This window comes from Coccinella septempunctata, chromosome 8, assembly GCF_907165205.1.
Source record: "Coccinella septempunctata chromosome 8, icCocSept1.1, whole genome shotgun sequence".
In the NCBI taxonomy this organism is placed as follows: Eukaryota; Metazoa; Arthropoda; class Insecta; order Coleoptera; family Coccinellidae; genus Coccinella; species Coccinella septempunctata.
Genome location: NC_058196.1, coordinates 25,428,711 through 25,445,767, shown reverse-complemented (window position 1 = coordinate 25,445,767; position 17,057 = coordinate 25,428,711). Strand labels below are relative to the sequence as shown.

The 17,057-nt window shown below is 35.2% G+C and overlaps 1 protein-coding gene across 1 annotated transcript in view; it reads right to left on the bottom strand.

Annotated features, from left to right (window-relative positions):
* LOC123318426 (terminal nucleotidyltransferase 5C) overlaps nt 1-11,161 on the bottom strand; it is a 62,297-nt gene extending 51,136 nt beyond the window's left edge. The window contains exon 1 of the mRNA XM_044905042.1: nt 10,710-11,161. Within this exon, the coding sequence (XP_044760977.1) occupies nt 10,710-10,883 (174 nt within the window). The 5' untranslated portion in view covers nt 10,884-11,161. The remainder of the gene's footprint in view (nt 1-10,709) is intronic.
* Nucleotides 11,162-17,057: the final 5,896 nt, after the last annotated feature.

Below are 17,057 nucleotides of genomic sequence, written 5' to 3'. Positions count from 1 at the left end.
GAAGGAACAACAGCTACTGAGAATTTCAATATTCTCCTAGTTGTTCGCATAGGAGATATTTTCAGATATTTTTCTTCGTTTTTAATTGGCTTCGACCATTTCATGTTAATGTTATCACTATTTCATTCAGAGTGATCCATAAAGAATTAGTTCTGTTCATAAAAAAAACAAAGAAATTTCGAAAATGATGCTTTTTCTTAGGTCATAACCACATCTGAGCAGAGATTACCATCGATAAGTGACTCCTGGCAAAATTCAGACAAAAACTTCTTGTCCTAAAATCAACAGAGTTATGCACCTTAGATACTCAACAATCCTATTAGAAGGTTGTGTTTTTTTTGTGTGGCAGGGGGAAAATCTGCAAGTCAGACGAACCACCCTCTCCTGAGGGGGAACAAGTGTGGGGATTCTCACTCTCCTGAGCTTGAGACCCACTAAAAACCCTTAACTGCTTCTTGAATATTGGTTTCGGCCATTTGCCTATAAACCGTTCATCTCTTAGTCGGTTTTCTTCTCGCACACTATCGTGCTGGGATTTATGTGTTTATCCTCTATTGGATAACACTTTATTGGATTTTTCAATAAGTTACTGTTCTTATTAATGGATCTCTTGGTCTCCTTCGGTAAATTCGCATTCCCCTTTTGTCTTCCTCTGGGTCGTAGTCCTCTAGTCTCCTGAGTTCTTAATTCGGATGGTTTTTCGCTGTTTCGAATAATTTCTCTGGTTTTCTGTTCATGAATTCCGTTATGGTTTCCCATTTTAGGTCCCTATAAATCTGTCTATTCCTGGCAAACCAAGGTGCATCTATTGCACATCGTAGCAACTTGTTTTCAGTGGCCTGAATTCTTTTGATATGGCTTTTTGTCGCGAAACCCCAGGCAACTGATCCATAAGTCAGTTGAGGCCTAGCAACGGCTTTGATTATCTTCAATTTCGTTTCTTTCGACATGTGGCTTCTTTTTCCTATCAGAGGGTAGAGTCTATTCATCGCTGCTTTCGTTTTATCAATTGCTTGTTTGATATGACTTTTCTCTTTTCCAAGTCTGTCCTTTGTCAAGAGTTATTCCTAAATATTTGGCTTCATTTTTCCAGTCGATTTCTTCGCCGTCAACTTCTATATTCGTTGTGGGTCGCAGTCTTCTGTTCTGTAGTAAAATTGCTTGGCACTTTTGTCCATTGAGCTTGATTTTGCACTTTATGCACCAGTCATTTGTTTCGTCAATCATTTCTTGTAGAACTCGTTCTATTACTTCTGGGTTGCGGTGTCGAGTTGCTATGCCTGTGTCGTCAGCATATAACGTTAGCAATGTTAGCATGGTTCTTGGATTCTTCGGAATATCGTGAATGTATATGTTGTATAAAAGTGGCCCAAGTACTGACCCTTGGGGTACTCAAGCCTCTATATCTCTTGTAGTGGAGCATTCTCCCTCCACTTACACGTAAAATCTTCTATTTTTGAGATAATTCCGGATCAACTTGCATATTTTGATCGAATATCCAGCACATCTCATCTTATATATTAATCCTTCATGCTATACTCTGTCCAATGCTCTGGCGACGTCTAGTAAAACAAGTCCTGTAGCTTGTTTGTTTTGGAATCCCTCTGTAATGTAGTCTGTGAGCCTTAATAATTGTTCTGGTGGTATTACTTTCAGATTTTTTGTTTCCTCATTTAGCCTCGTGGCTATAATTCTTTCTACTACTTTTCCTAACGCCGACAGTAGACTTATCGGTCTGTAGTTTTGTGGAAATAATTTCAGCCAAACATGATTCTTGATTGGTTTAAATGAGTATACGGAAAACTGTTTTTCCGAAAGAATGTCAAGGGCGGTAGAAAATTCATATTTCCATCAATTTCCACTGGTAATTCCCAGAAATGTATTAGGGGTGCAGTTGCAGCATTTGATGAGTTACCGAATAAACTCTGCTATTAGAGGAAGCTGGAGATAAATACTTTTTCCGGTACAGAGATAAGATGTTAATGACGAAGCAACTTTCAAATAGTTCTCAGGTTCACCTGAGTTGATTCACTTCGGCAGAATATCATGTAATACTCAAACTGAGGTGTTTGTTATTGATTGCAATGAAATTAAACCAATGGTCTTTATTATAATCTCATATCATCGAAAACCGTTCAATTGAGGGTTCATTCATATATGAGTATTTCATTCTCAGTTCTGGCTTAACTCATCTGGTATCATTGATGGAAATACCAGGCTAGAATTCTCCTGTTACGCACCTGATTGTTCAGACGGTTGACCACACTCACTGCCGGCACTGTTGTTAACCAAGCATAATAGGATGGTAGCAGTTCGGTTGATCGTTATCGAGCGAGCGATTCTCATAGGCGTTTGGCCCCTTTTCAGTTTTACTTTCGTTGGACTGATGATGCGGAAGTGAACTGGAGATCATTCAGTCAAGCCGCGTTGAATTTGACCTGGATAGTGGGTCGTTAGCGCTACAAAAGAGCGGATTGTAAAGAGGGCCGGCCACGAGCATGCTATACTAGGACTTCCGCGGTTGAAAACGAAAACAGAGTTTCGGATTTCCATACGCTATCAAATCTTCGGTTACTTTTTAACGATTGCGACAAATTGGTGTATGGATGAATATGGTGGACAGCTTAAAAAACTGACACTTTTCAGTTTTTGCGAATGGCCACTGATATTAGTGTATGCTAGTGCCTTATTTATCATAACAATAAAGTCTTGAGGAAGGTTTCAACTGATTATGGGGACTCCAGGGGAGTAAAACCCCTTTCCACTCTGAAGCCACTTAAGTTGTATCTGTAAATGGTAGCAACTCATTTTTTTGAGTGATGATATCATGCCCAGATAGGTAACGATAGATAATGGTAGAGTGATGGTGAGATGAACATTTTGAGTACAGCATTTTTTTTAGGAACCGAAAATTGGCTCATGTCTCCCTAACCCATGGGAGAGTTGAATAGAGGGCGAGAGAGACTTGACCATAAGTTTGTTTGCCAGGGAAAACATTGAAAGAAAACAATTTCCAATGACCAACGATTGTCTGTGTTAAGGTTTTCATCATCAGATGTATCAGCGTATGGAATACATATTTTCTATTAGAGAGTCACTCTACCTTATTTCTGAGATGTTTTTTACTTTTTTTAACCTTTGTATATTCTTTTATATTTATTTCTATTATTCAATCTTCTTTTTTTGAAGCAAACTATTATCTAAGCTCAGTGCGGGAAACTTGAACCACTGATTATGTCTCCTGACCATAGCATGGGTCAAGTCTCCTGCACTCCCTTTTAGTCTATTCAACAGATATTTTCTTGAAACTTCTAAAACTATTATTAAAACGGCTCATCGTTTGTAAAACAATATTAAACAACGAAAGCAATAAAACTAAATAACACCACGCATCTATTAAACTTTTCAGACAGTTTAACAAACAAAAATTATTGAATTTCTCACTTCCTAACAACAAAATCACGATCAACCCTCTCACTCCCGAACTGTTCTGATGGGGGCCAAAATGGAGCCGTCACTAGTTGTGCCTTGTTACCAGTATGTAGCAAGCTTTTTAGGTTAGGCCACAAAAGTGTTTTATTTGATTGAATAAACGATCTATCCAAATTCAAGTTCATCCATGCTTCGATAGGAAGAAGCCTTCATGAAATGAAGCAATTTTTTTCCAACATTTTTCGATTTCAACTCGATTCTCTGTGAACCACTGTTGGAAGATGACAATCACTAGCATCATAATAATAATAATTTATTCATCCTTTCAGATACCGCAGAGGTATATAGGAAATGTCAATACATAAGTAAGCAATACAAAACTATTATTCTAATACATCAGAAAAGAATTCCTTCAAATCATAGTATCCCCTGGAAGATAACATTTTTTTGATCTCCCTCTTGAACATTCTCTCATTCATGGACTTAAACCTGTTCGGCAGATGATTATATAATGCAATACCGGCATATATGGGGGATGACTCGTATTTGGCCGTCGAGTGCCTTGGCACACAAATCATATTTCGGTTCCTAGTTTCATAGCTATGGAAATCAGAGCATTTCGTGAGACAATTAATATTAGATCGCACATACAAAAGACAATTTAGGATGTAAATGCAGGGTAGTGTAAGTATTTGATAGTTCTTGAATATCAGTCTGCATGAATCTCTAGGTTTCAAGCCGAATATAAGACGAATGATCTTTTTTTGAGTAATGAACACACGATCGCATTCCGACGATCCGCCCCATAGGATGGTATTGTAGTTTAGGTGACTGTAAACAATAGAATAATATATATTCAATAGGGTTTCAGTGGAGACAGACCCCCTCAGACGATGCAGAGCATAATACGAGCTATTGAGCTTACGGCATAAATGGTCAATTTGAAAATTCCATCTCAAAAACCTGTCAACGTGCAGTCCTAGATGCTTAAGGACTGAAATAAAGAAAGAACTTTTGCGATACCAATACGAGCTAGTAATTGACCCTTAAATAACGTTTACAAGGTTTTTGCAGAAATTGACCGTCATCTGGAGAATAGCTTCACAGATACAGAATTTTCCTGAATAATAATGAAAGCGGTGGCAACCTCATATTATTTTTTGTGATTTTTGGCACACTAAGAAGTTATGTTCTACAGTCTTTACCAGTCTATGGGGATTTTATGGATGATTGTAACGCCGAAGTAAGAAACAGAACTTCAATGCTACAAATTTCAGGATAGGATAGGACCAACTTAGGCGATTGGTTGGAAGTTCAATTTAATTCCTCTTTTTGGTCGTTAAGAAGAAGAACGACCCCATTTCTTCCTTCGCTTCTCCTAGACTAGAACATTTCCAGAGTATAGAGCTCTAATGGAATGATGATAACAAAAACAGCCTGCTCGGCATAAATTCCAATTAAAGCCGTTCTCCATGACCAGAAGATCCATATTCTATTTTGTACGTGCAGTAGCGAAAGGCTTGGCGCCTTCGTTGAAGTAGGCGTGGGTCTAGTCTAGATATACGTACAAAATTACCGATGACGAAAGTGAAATCATCTGTGTTTTATTTTATATCTTCTCGATTACATCTGTCTAATCGAAGGTCGTATTCCACGGTGGTATACGAAATTGGGTTTGTGGATAAGCAACGGTAAAGCATTGCATACAAGCCGTGTGATGGAAAAGGAATCGCTTTTCACATCATTGTTTATGATTCACAACGCTGTACGATGTGGAAAATGAATTATTTATGCCCGTGGCGGAAGATTGCGAAGTGTGTAGGATGACTGTAGAATTCGGCGTTGAAAAGTAGAAGCCTCGGTAGAAGCTTAGAAGGAGCAGTATAAGTTGGGGAAATATCTCGTATTTTTCGAGTCTCGAATTAACAAGATACGTCCTTGAAATGAACAAATACTTTGTTATTGTTATACATCATACCCTGAGGAGCACACTGCTTATAAACTTATAGGTACATTCTTGTTACTATGGTCTGCAGCTGTACAATATTTGACGCTGACGTTTAAAAAATTGTTCACATTTCGACAGTTCGAATACCTACCATTTCTACATTTCGATAAGAAAAAACAGTGGAACAATCGCAATCTGATGAATAATTTATATCCTTCAATAATGTCATTTATTCGAAGAATTTTTCATCGAAGTAATAGCTTTGTATTTTTCCCAGAACACCATAGTGAATAATGTGCAGACTCTGACATAAATTTCCCTTCAATTTTAAAGCCTCCTTTAGTCCTACTCAAAATGAAACTGAAGAAAGCTTTCAAATTAAAGGGCTTTTAAAATTGATTACCAGAGTGTGGCCGTGAATATATGAGAAAAACTGTAATATTCAGTTTTGATCCTGTGAATATTTTTTTTCATTTCTCAATGTTTTCAATGCGCTGATTCTAGATGCATTAGTATTCTTCAAGAAATAAGGGATTAGAGGAAAGAAAGTTCATAAGAATACATTTAAGGAATGGTTGATTATTTCTGCAAATTTCTTCAGATGGCATTGTTCGTTATATATTTAATATTGCTATTTTCAACCTCATTTTTCATCGAGGCGTCCAACTCTTTTTCTCGATTGTTTTCACATCTTTTTGGAATTTTTGCTGAATTCTAAACCTATCACTTAAGTACTGAGTTTCGAGTCACTGAAATATCATTTTAATATAATATAACATTTTTCCACTCCAAACATTCATGTTTGAAATTCCATTGAAAATTTAGGAACGTTAAAGCCAATCCACAATAGATTATAACAAAAACCACAATGGGTAGAGAAAAATTAATTTCCTCAATTTTTTTTATCTGCTTTATGACTATTAAGTGTGATGATATTGAAATTGTTTTTTTCGTTTTGATTTCATCTTTCCAATTCATTCAATATTATTATTTTCAATAGAGGAGATTGGACAATTAATATTCAAATTGATATTCCTAATATCAAACTGATATTAAATACGAAATTCGAGAACTTTGATCTATTCAAACAATGCAATGATCGAATGGCTACTTTATCAGATGAAACTTTTGAAGATATCGGGAATCATTCAATAATTCTACTGACATATGGCCATTTGCTCACACGATGTGCTAATTGAATAATATTCTATAAGCTATGAATTTCACTTATTATATTACAGGGTATAACCCTCGGTATAACCTAAGACAAACTCGATGATTTATTCAAATACAGGTTGTAGAAATATCTCGAAACTTCAGATCAGATGGAAGTAAAAAAGCTGACCTATATATTGAATTGCTGAACAAAATCGAATGATGACAAACTTTCAATAGCGAAGAAGAAAAAGTACAGAAAGTTGATAGTTTTCGAGGTTTTATCTACTAAGTTTCATAAACCGAATACGTTAATTGCTGCTTAATTCTCAGAGAGAGGATGTACGAAGTATGATGTTACATAAACCGATAACATCGATAAAAAAGAACCATTTCAACCTCCGAAACTTCATCAGCAGTTGATAACACCAATCAAAATTTCATAATCGTACGATGATGCCTAACTATCACATCACCAGAAGGGAACTGATTCAGTGAATATTTCGCAAAAATGCTTGAACACTATTTCGTAATATCAATTTGGGAGAAGGAATTATCTTTCATTGATTGAAAATTGATGAATGGAATGAGTTATATCAAACTGCAATTGGAATTTCATAGTTACAGCTTATCGTAAAAGTCATTCTTAATTGAGTCTGCATCAGTATCGATTTATAGGTCGATGAAATGATCCATTTGTTCTTATAGGATTTCATACCAATTGGTAATTATGTGGGTATCATTGAATGCTGCAAAATTTGGCAATATCAAAATGAACATTATGGGAAAAAAATTTCATAAAACCATCAATAAATTTCAAAAAGAAAGAGCAAAATACTGTGAGCACAATATTTTATATTTTCTGATCTTAAACGAAAAAGTTCGAATTCGTTTGTAGGTTTGATTTGTAAAAAATCCGAATATTTTTTCCTTAATTATGCAAAATTCGTGTAAAATTTTTTCCAAAATATTGAATTTGCATACAATAGATGGAACTTGTAAACAAACTATGGAAGGAACAAAAGAGACTTATGTTCTCTAGCCTAATAATCAGCGGAAATATAAATAAATATCTTAAATCGATTTTTTTCTGATAATTCAGGAAATATGCAGAGGGATATTGAGGAACTGATAAATAAACAATGGAAATTTGCTAGATCGTAATGCAATCAATTCAAATATTATCTGAAAGTATATCCTCATGTTATCTGATTTCGATGTGAAAACATATTGTTTTTTTTTGTTCGAAACACAGGTGTATCCTATTGACTGAAGACTATTGCACAAATAGAATAAAGATTCGAATTGCCTTGTTTTACTCATAAAAAAAAATCAATGAAAATTATTCTCGAAATCTATAGCATCAGACAACTAGCTTCAAAATTTTTTCAATCGATTTTTCTTCTTTTAACGGCTTTCTAAATGTTTTATTTTATACTTTCGGAACAACTCTGTACACATAAACGACTTATTCAGGACATATAGCTCGATTCATGATTTGGGACAATTCCATATTAGTCCTGCGCATCAGAGGTCAAAATTTCACTCTCCAAATGGCTAGACGTAGTGAATTGAATTAAATAAAGAAGGGATAATTTCTTTCCTACTTTCAATGGATGAATGAATGCATATTAAAATTGACGTCGAAGGTCTAATTCTATTGATGACACGTCTCATTGATCAGGAATGTTATTATTCTATATTGAACTGCTAGTTTTATGAAAGTCTCAAATTTAAAATATTTTACATTTAAATATTTTTCTATTTTTATAAAATAAATAAAACCAGATATTCTTCCAAAAATTGAAGAAGCATGAATCTATCACCGCCCACACTAAACCCATATTGCGATATATCGATAAGGAAATATGAGTTATACAGTAATTGTGAGAACTATCAATAATAATCCAATATCGAAAGTAATAAGGAAATTATTTACATAATACGAATATCCTCAATGTTCATATAGTTCACAATGCATAGCTGCAACTGAGGGAAGGCAGGCTTTGTTTATTGTACCAATAATGTGTTACCAGTTGAATCTTCATATAGAATAAACAGATACACGATTCATTTCAACACATGATATATCCATGGAAATGTTCAACAAACAAAGATAGTTTGCGGGTTCTAATTCTCATAGATTACTTTCATCGACAATGAAAAATAAGATGATTTCACTTTATTGTCATGTTTGTTGCCTTTATTGATTAAATATTTAATTTCATCATCTGATATCATCTCACAATTACAGTATCTATTTTCGAAAACGATAATTCATTTCATTCGAGGAGAAAGTACCCTTAAAAAAATCAATCTAGAATCACGTCGCCTTGGAGAATAAGATTGACCACTGTAAAAATTCCAATAATCAATGACATCGAATTGCTCAAAGAAGATTCATAATAAAACTAAATTTCGAATTCCAAAATATTTTTTCAATAAAACAAATATATTATACAGAATCGATATTGACATCAAGATACTTTAAACTCAAATACAGGAAGGAGCAACTATAATTGTGAAACAAACTATTTTGAAACTATTTAAGTGATTTATTGAAAATGAAACATTATCTGCCCTATATAAGCTCAATCGAAAAATTCTGTAAGAAATAAGAATCAAATATCTTGAAAGAATAACGTATTAATTTGTGAAATAATAACGAAATTATTGTATATATATATATATAAGATGGAATCATGCTTTTTCACTCTGAAGAAAATACCAGATATCTATTTTTATGCCTTTATTATCAATTGAATAATTAATATATAATAGTTGTATCAACTTCATCAACGTGTACCTACTCATACAAAATTTCCTTTTAATTCATTTTTATACATATTTGCAATTATAAAAAATGATGGGGATGTCAGTACTACAAAAATAAATCTGAAAAAAATTATTATAAACGAGAAACGCATTAATTGGAGCTGAAAATTCATCAAAAATAGAAAAAATGTAGCCGAAAAAATTTAGGCATTATAGAAATATAATCATTTTATTTTTCTCAAGAATTAATATAAATAAAAAGAAACGGAGAATATTTTAAAATATATAATAAAGTGAAAATGCTCACTGTTCTCTTCATCGGGGGGGGGCATCCGAGGGGGCATCTGTTTACATATAAACCATTTAACCCCTTTACACGGTAATCCCATTGAACATCAGTATAAAATTTGAATAATTCACAAAATGGAAAGTTCAATAAGCATAAATTTATTGATATAGGTAATTAAATTTTGCTAAAATTTTTGCTCCATATATAGGAGAATTTTACCTTCTTTAATTGCCAATATGTAGTTAATTAAAGAAATTATATTGCGAATACTCAGAACAATGACATTTCGTTAATGAAGAAGAAATTAGATTGTTTCAATAATTATTTATGGAGAAAAAATTTTCAAGAATTGGGGTTGAAGCAAAAAATGGTTTCAATTTCAATAATTTTTTCATTTTAAATTGTAATATTTTATTTTAATACAGAGTAGATCGGGATAGATACATTTTTATTTCAAACATAGCGCAAAGAAATTCTATTTTAGATTTTCATTTGAGTTTCACGTTGAATGGAATGACGCAAGCTCATTCACACTACCATAATGTGTCCCAAGATAGTGAGATCGTTGACTTCTCATCAATAATTCTCAGAGGTTTTATGACTTAACACCAGCTATATTTCACGAATTGCTATGAAACCTGAATAAAGACGATAAATCAATGAGAGATTCAACCTCGGGCTGAGCGAAAGCTTCCTTATGTGGTGCAATTTCAAACATCATGAATATTTCGAATGAGCTATCATCAAGTATTCCCTTTAATGATGCAATTTTCGTATATTGACACCTTTCGTATATTGATACCTTAGAAACTATTCAAATTTCAGATAGGGACGAATGGATTGGAAAAAGTCGAATACTCATGAAAATATTTTGCCACTGCTCCAGTAATTCCATTTAGATTTCCACGCAAATAGAATTATTTGCAGCCTTAATTGAATTAGGAACATTCGTTAGACGCAATTCTTGACACAGATCTAAGCGAGCCGATCGCTGAAAATGAAAGTACCGTCGAACCATAAAGTAGGCCGTTCAAAACTTACCTACCTCACGACGCGCCAGAAATAGCCAGATTTACGGCAGTATTCAGAAAAAAAAAATTTGGCACGAACCTGTGATAAGAGTCCTTGAGATTCATTCTCTAGGTCCGAGATCTGGACACTGTCGTTGTCGAAGTCCTGTTGGTCTGAAGGACCGCTAAAATCGGAGACTACACTGCTTCCACAACTATTTCCAGAATCCTCCATATTCACGCTGGCGTATACATCCTTAAATTCCGTGCCCATAATCACAAACTGAATCAACTCACAGATGGTACGATTTTTTCGGCCCTTTTCGGTAGCAGCGGAACCAAAATTATGTCGCGAAGTGATCACAAATATACGTGCCTTGGTCGTGGGTGGCTAGGACGAACTAGGTGCGAACGCGTCCTGATCGACTTAAGCCTGGTGGTGAGTTTTGTGGAATTCTTCAGGGTATTTCAGAGTTTGGAGAGCAATTTTCAACGACCGCACAACTCACTACCAACCGCAGGCCGCACTGGGAAGAGGTGGAACATAGAATTCTAACCGCGGATCTCGGCGTATGAACTGGCGCATGCTCGCCGTGGCGATTGCATGCTCGCATACGTTCTATCTAGCTTACGCTCTACAGGTTCTGGAAAAGTCTCGAGAAAACGTGATAATGGTGTTCCCTTCGGTTTTCCGAGGCCCCATAGCCGCTTTTCCTAGCCCAACGCTCATTTCTAAATTATTAATAGGCGATTTAGCAGACTTCTATTTATTGATTCCTTGACAAAGAAGGAAAGCATGAATTAACATCAATTATTGTTTAAAACGACTATTTTTCCCCGCGTCATCTAAGAATCTCAATATGTAACTACAGAAAAAACTTAAAACGTAAAAATATCTCGCTTTACTGTGGTAGAAAATGGCATAAATCAAACATAGCCCTGAAAAAACCCCTAGTTCTGAAAGCCAATAAGTTGGAAGATAAGAGTTTTGCTGGGGTGATAGAATAGTGATGGTGATAGAATAGTGATAGTGGTAGAGTAGAATAACAATCTCGAAAGATTGTTATTCTCTTCCTGACGTTTTAGCACCATAGTTTGTCATCAGGTTACTGGAGGTGTTGATATGTTACATCTATCCTCCTCAACTTGTATTCACTTCATTTTCTACCTAAAAACCTCTATTCTAGCGACATTTGATCTACATTTACGACTCTGAAATTCAAACAAGCGGTCTTGTTGACTAGGAATATAGGCATCACACTATATGAAGGACTGTAAAGAGGGTGGTAGATCAAGCTTGGATGCCCATTCACCTAAAATCTAGACCAATTCGATATATCTGTGCATATCTTGCACACTGTACTGCCTATGCTACGACAAAGAGATTTCGCATCTTCACACGCGTCGGCGCATATTTGATAAGTTCTTCGTAAACTCGATTTGACACTGCGCATGAGCATAAACGATATCCACTCTTGAGTGCTTTGTGATAATAGGACGAGCATTGTATTACACGTTGTCTTGCATTCTGAATTGAGTTAGTCTTGCCTACTGGATTAGGATGGTCTTCACGTATAGATATAACTAAATATTGAGAGAAATTTTCATCAATTATTCGCAATATATGCATAATTTTATTCCCTGCTTCCAGGGCCCGTATTGTTGAGCTTAATAGAATAGAAAGCAAATCATCCATCTTACTCTGTCGCAGATCTGTTGTTTACTTTCTTCTCACTTGTCTCTCGGTGGATCTTCTCCCTGAAATTGAAGAGAACAGTTTTCTATAAACTTCCTCCTGTCGGAAAGTTCCTATAGCTCAATGATTGCGAAATATTTCACTTTCGTATTTTGTTTATTTTGGTTCACGGGAGTGGACAAAACACTCACCATAATTGGGAATTCGAAAAACTGGAAAAACCTGTATTTCACAGATAAAAATTAGATGATTCTATTTCAATTCCCCAATTGATAATCGTATAAGTTGAGATGGCGCTTTAGAGACTGACTAATAGAGGTAAATTACCGCGATGAATAATTCAAATTTCTGTCAATCTTTAATTTCCTACATTCATCTATTCCTAGATTGCCATTTCTCATCTATTATATAAGACTAAACCGCAATCATTTCGCATAATAAAACGATTTATAAGCGAATCAAAATACTGAATACATGAGGTTTTTAATAGGCGTTACACAGAAACGGCTTTTTTGTGATTTGTTAGCACACCTTCGACAAATTTGCATTGGATGCATCGTGAATGTAAGTTCAAAGTACTCTCCTCATTTGATATCCTTCGACTATTTACCCACACGGCTTTTTACCCTCATAATATAATATAAAGAGTATTCAAGATGCTTTGAAGAAAGAAATTGCAAAATATATTGCTCAACATAAACTGTTCATCTATTATAATATTATCATGCGTTATTTTTTTTTATTTAGTCAGCTTACTCCACTTCTTCAAGAACATTTGTCAGAGTATTTGAGGACTTTCCTACATCCATAGCCTGTTTCTAACTTCTCCCAGTTGAATGAAACCAGCATTATTATCACGCAGAATATCGACATCGTTTTTAAGCTAAATGCACTTAAATCTCAAGATAACGGCAAACCCATTTGTGGATATTTCAGTTTTTTTTTTTTAAATTGGGACAAATTCAAACATTTTAGCTGGAATTCAGAAATTTGTGGAGAAAAAGCCATAGAAATTTTAACAGGCTGTTTGACCAAATGAGCGTGCATGTAATCAGACTCTGAATTCGTATTTCAGATAGTTGAGGGGTAGGAAAATGAACAACTTTTGCCAATTTTTTCAAAAGTGTGCACTTTGATCGAGATGCGATTAAAAATCAATTATGGACCTCGCCTTCCAACCTTTGTTCCAGAAAAGCTGTCAATGTAACCAGTTAGCAGTCAGCACAGAGGCTAGCTTGTGTCAGCATTTTGTTGAACTCTACTCAAACTTACCTTTGTCTTTGGCTGCCACAACATGGAGCTGAAGAATATCATCAGTAGCACCAAAGATGTGTGAAATTCCTTAAACGTAGCTACCTACAAGGAAGTGCTTCAAGTTTGGAAAACCATATTATAAATAATATTGGTTCATTCTGATGCAAACAATAAATGGCTTATAAAATCTTCAATTTTTTCAATGAAAAAAAAAAATGATTATGTAAAACTCATTTCATCAGATTAAAACAAACCCAAACAAATATGAATTCTAACCATTGTAGTAGCCTTACCTATCGAAATTGCCTTACTCTATCATCATGTCTCATTTAAACTAAAGAAAGCAGTATAAAATCAGAAGAATTTTGATTTTTTCCTGAAAATCAGCATATACCTGTGAAAATTCTGTAAGCGGATGCCTTATTTCATATTCTGTTACCTACATATCTGACAAAAATAGCGATAGCAAAAATTGCAAACTCCCAATTGAAACTGATAAAGTCAAATATGATAAATGATCCCCTTATCAAGGCATGGAATAAAATCCTTTAATTGCTATTTCTATTTATCTCACAAACAAATTGACAAATTCGCCTGTTTGCTTCATTTCCGCTCAGATACCCGAAAAAAGTTCACTGAAACGCTACCGAATGACGAGTCTTCAAGCAAATCCCGTAGCCTTTAGAAATTCGAAGTTCTGATCGAAGATAGTAATGAAGGAGGTCAAAGTGCACTGAGACCTTAAGGTTTATTGTGCCCACCATCAGATTGAAGATGCTTGAGTAAGTATATTGGATCAAATTTTCGTTATGATCCAACTAAATCTATGAGATTCTCTTTGAAGAATTTTCAAACTCGATTTCCTACAAACTCCTCATTAGAAATTGGCAAATTCAGCTGATAAAATGAGCGAATTATAATCGCAAAAGCAGAAAGCAACGATTTCCATACAAAAGATTCGTGACCACGCTATAAATAATTCAAGGTTGTCGAAACTCGAATGAGCAAAATAAAATAGACTGCTCAGAGCCAGATTAGCCACTAACTGTCTCATCATGTAAATCTTCTGGCTGTCGGGCACCGAAACCATCTGAACTTTCCATCGCGTAATGATAGGGGCCGAATCCAGCCTCTAAAAATTGATCGTTACGTAAACAACAAAAAAACCTGCAAATATGGAACAGATCGATCGGGATCGATCCGTTTTTTTATTTCGTTTTATCGAAAAATAATCATTTTAATTGGCGACTATGGAAGAAAAGCGAGAGTTGACCAACTCCTTGTTTTCGAGTTTTGGCCTTGACATTTGGCGAGTACATCCTCGATGTTGTCTGATGGGAGTCAAGAACGACGGCACAAAAGCCATTTTATCTCATTTTACGATGCTACTTGAAATTGGTACATCTGAACTTGTTGGTGAAGGAAACCAAGTATTACATGTTGTTTGTCTGCGGTTGGTTTTAATTATGAACGATGATTATTATTTGAGCGCTATGGGTTATTTTTATGGTCATGCCAGCTTAGAGATATAAACATTTTTATTCACTGTGACATTGATTGAGTATACTCAGAATTGATTATTCAAATAGATTCTGTGTTTGTTGTCACAATTGGAAGACTAACTACACTATGCTTCTCTTGGCCTATTAGTCTAAATTCTGTATATTCCCTTTTTTATTGAAATAGCAGTTGATATTCGCCAAGACGAACCCCATCCTGGGGAACAAGTGTGGGGTTACTTACTCTCCTGAGCTCGCGACCCACTTGAACCTAAACCTGCTTCTTCCTTGGTTCCGGGTATTTGACCATAAGCCATTGGTTTATTTCTTTTCGCATACTATCGTGCTGGGATTCATATGTTACTCCTTTGTTTGGATATCACTTCATGGAACTGTTTCAATAAGATTCCCTTCTTATTTTAATATCTCTTCAGTTGATCTCTCGGTCTCTTTTTGTATGTTCTCATTCTTCCTCTGTAATACTCCGGTTCTTTATTCTTCATTTAGATTTCTTTCGCTGTTTTGAATAATTTTTCTGCTTTCCTCTTCATAAATTCGGTGATGGTTTACCACTTCAAACAAACCTCGATGAACCGGTTTGTTCCTGACAAACCAAGGTGCATCTATTGCACATCGTAGCAGCTTGTTTTCTGTTGCCTAAAGCCTTTGGACATGATTCTTTGTCGCTAATCCCCAAGCACCTGATCCATATGTCAGTTGTGGCCTAGCAACGGCTTTGATTGTTTTCAATTTTGTGTCTTTCGACCTGTGGATCCTTCTGCCTATCAGAGGCGTTGTTAAAGGCTTTTATGATATGGCTTCTCCAAGTTAATCCTATGTCTAAGGTAATACCTAAATACTTCGTTTTGTTTCTTTATTCGATTTCTTGTCCATCAACCTCAAGGTTGGTTGTAGTTCTCAGTTTTCTCTTCTGTAGTAAATAGTAATATTATAAGGCTCTCTGCCTGTTGAGCTTTATTTCCACTCCATACACCATTCATTTATTTCGTTAACAGCTTCTTGTAGAATTCTTTCGATGACTTCTGGTTTGCATATAGCGTAAGCATTATTTTTGGATTCCTTGGTATATCGTGAATGTAGTGGCCCAAGTACTGACCTTTGAGGCACTCCAGCTACAATCGTTCTGATTATGGAGCATTTTCTTTCCACTTTCATGTAAAATCCTCTATTTTGAAGATAATTTCTGATCAGCTTGCATAGTTTGATCGAATATCCAGCACATCTCATCTTATATATGAATCCCTCATGCCAAACTCTGTCAAATGCTCTGGTGACGTCTAGTGAAACAATGCCTGTTGCTTGTTTATTCTGGATTCCTGTTACTGTATTCTGTAAGTTTCAGTAATTGCAGCTTTCTTGAATGGTCTGTTCTGAATTCAAATTGCTCTGCAGTTCTTCTTCAGTTTCTTCTGTTACTCTCCTGGTGCTTACTGTTTCAGCTACTTTTCCGAGGGCTGACAATAGACTTAGTGACCTGTATAATACTAAATTTTATTCGCGAATTTTGTTACCTGGAACATCTGTTAAACATGTGTTTTTTCAGGAAAAACTAAGTTGTTTTTATTGTATATTATTTTTTTGCTTTATCTTACTCTTAGTCTCTGAAATCTATCAATCGTAATAGGTTGCAGATGGTGGATAATGATTACCATGTGGTTTTTATTGCTACACCTGTTGTTTTCTCGTTTGAACGCAAAGTCTAGTTTGAATTGACGATAATTGAAGAAATGCAAGCAACATCGACGTATCAGTCATGCTTAGAAGACGTTTGGCTCCTATGCAACTTGACCAAATCATACGCTAGATACAGGAAGGGTTTTCTTAGAGAAAACCAGCGTGAATGGAGATTGAGAATTGACACAGCCGATCATTCTAGTTTTAATTGTAAATACCGAAGATGCTAATTACTCAATCTTACGCTTATTTGCGCCAGTTTCTGAAACTGCATTGTTCAAATAAATCGAAATATATTGAATGA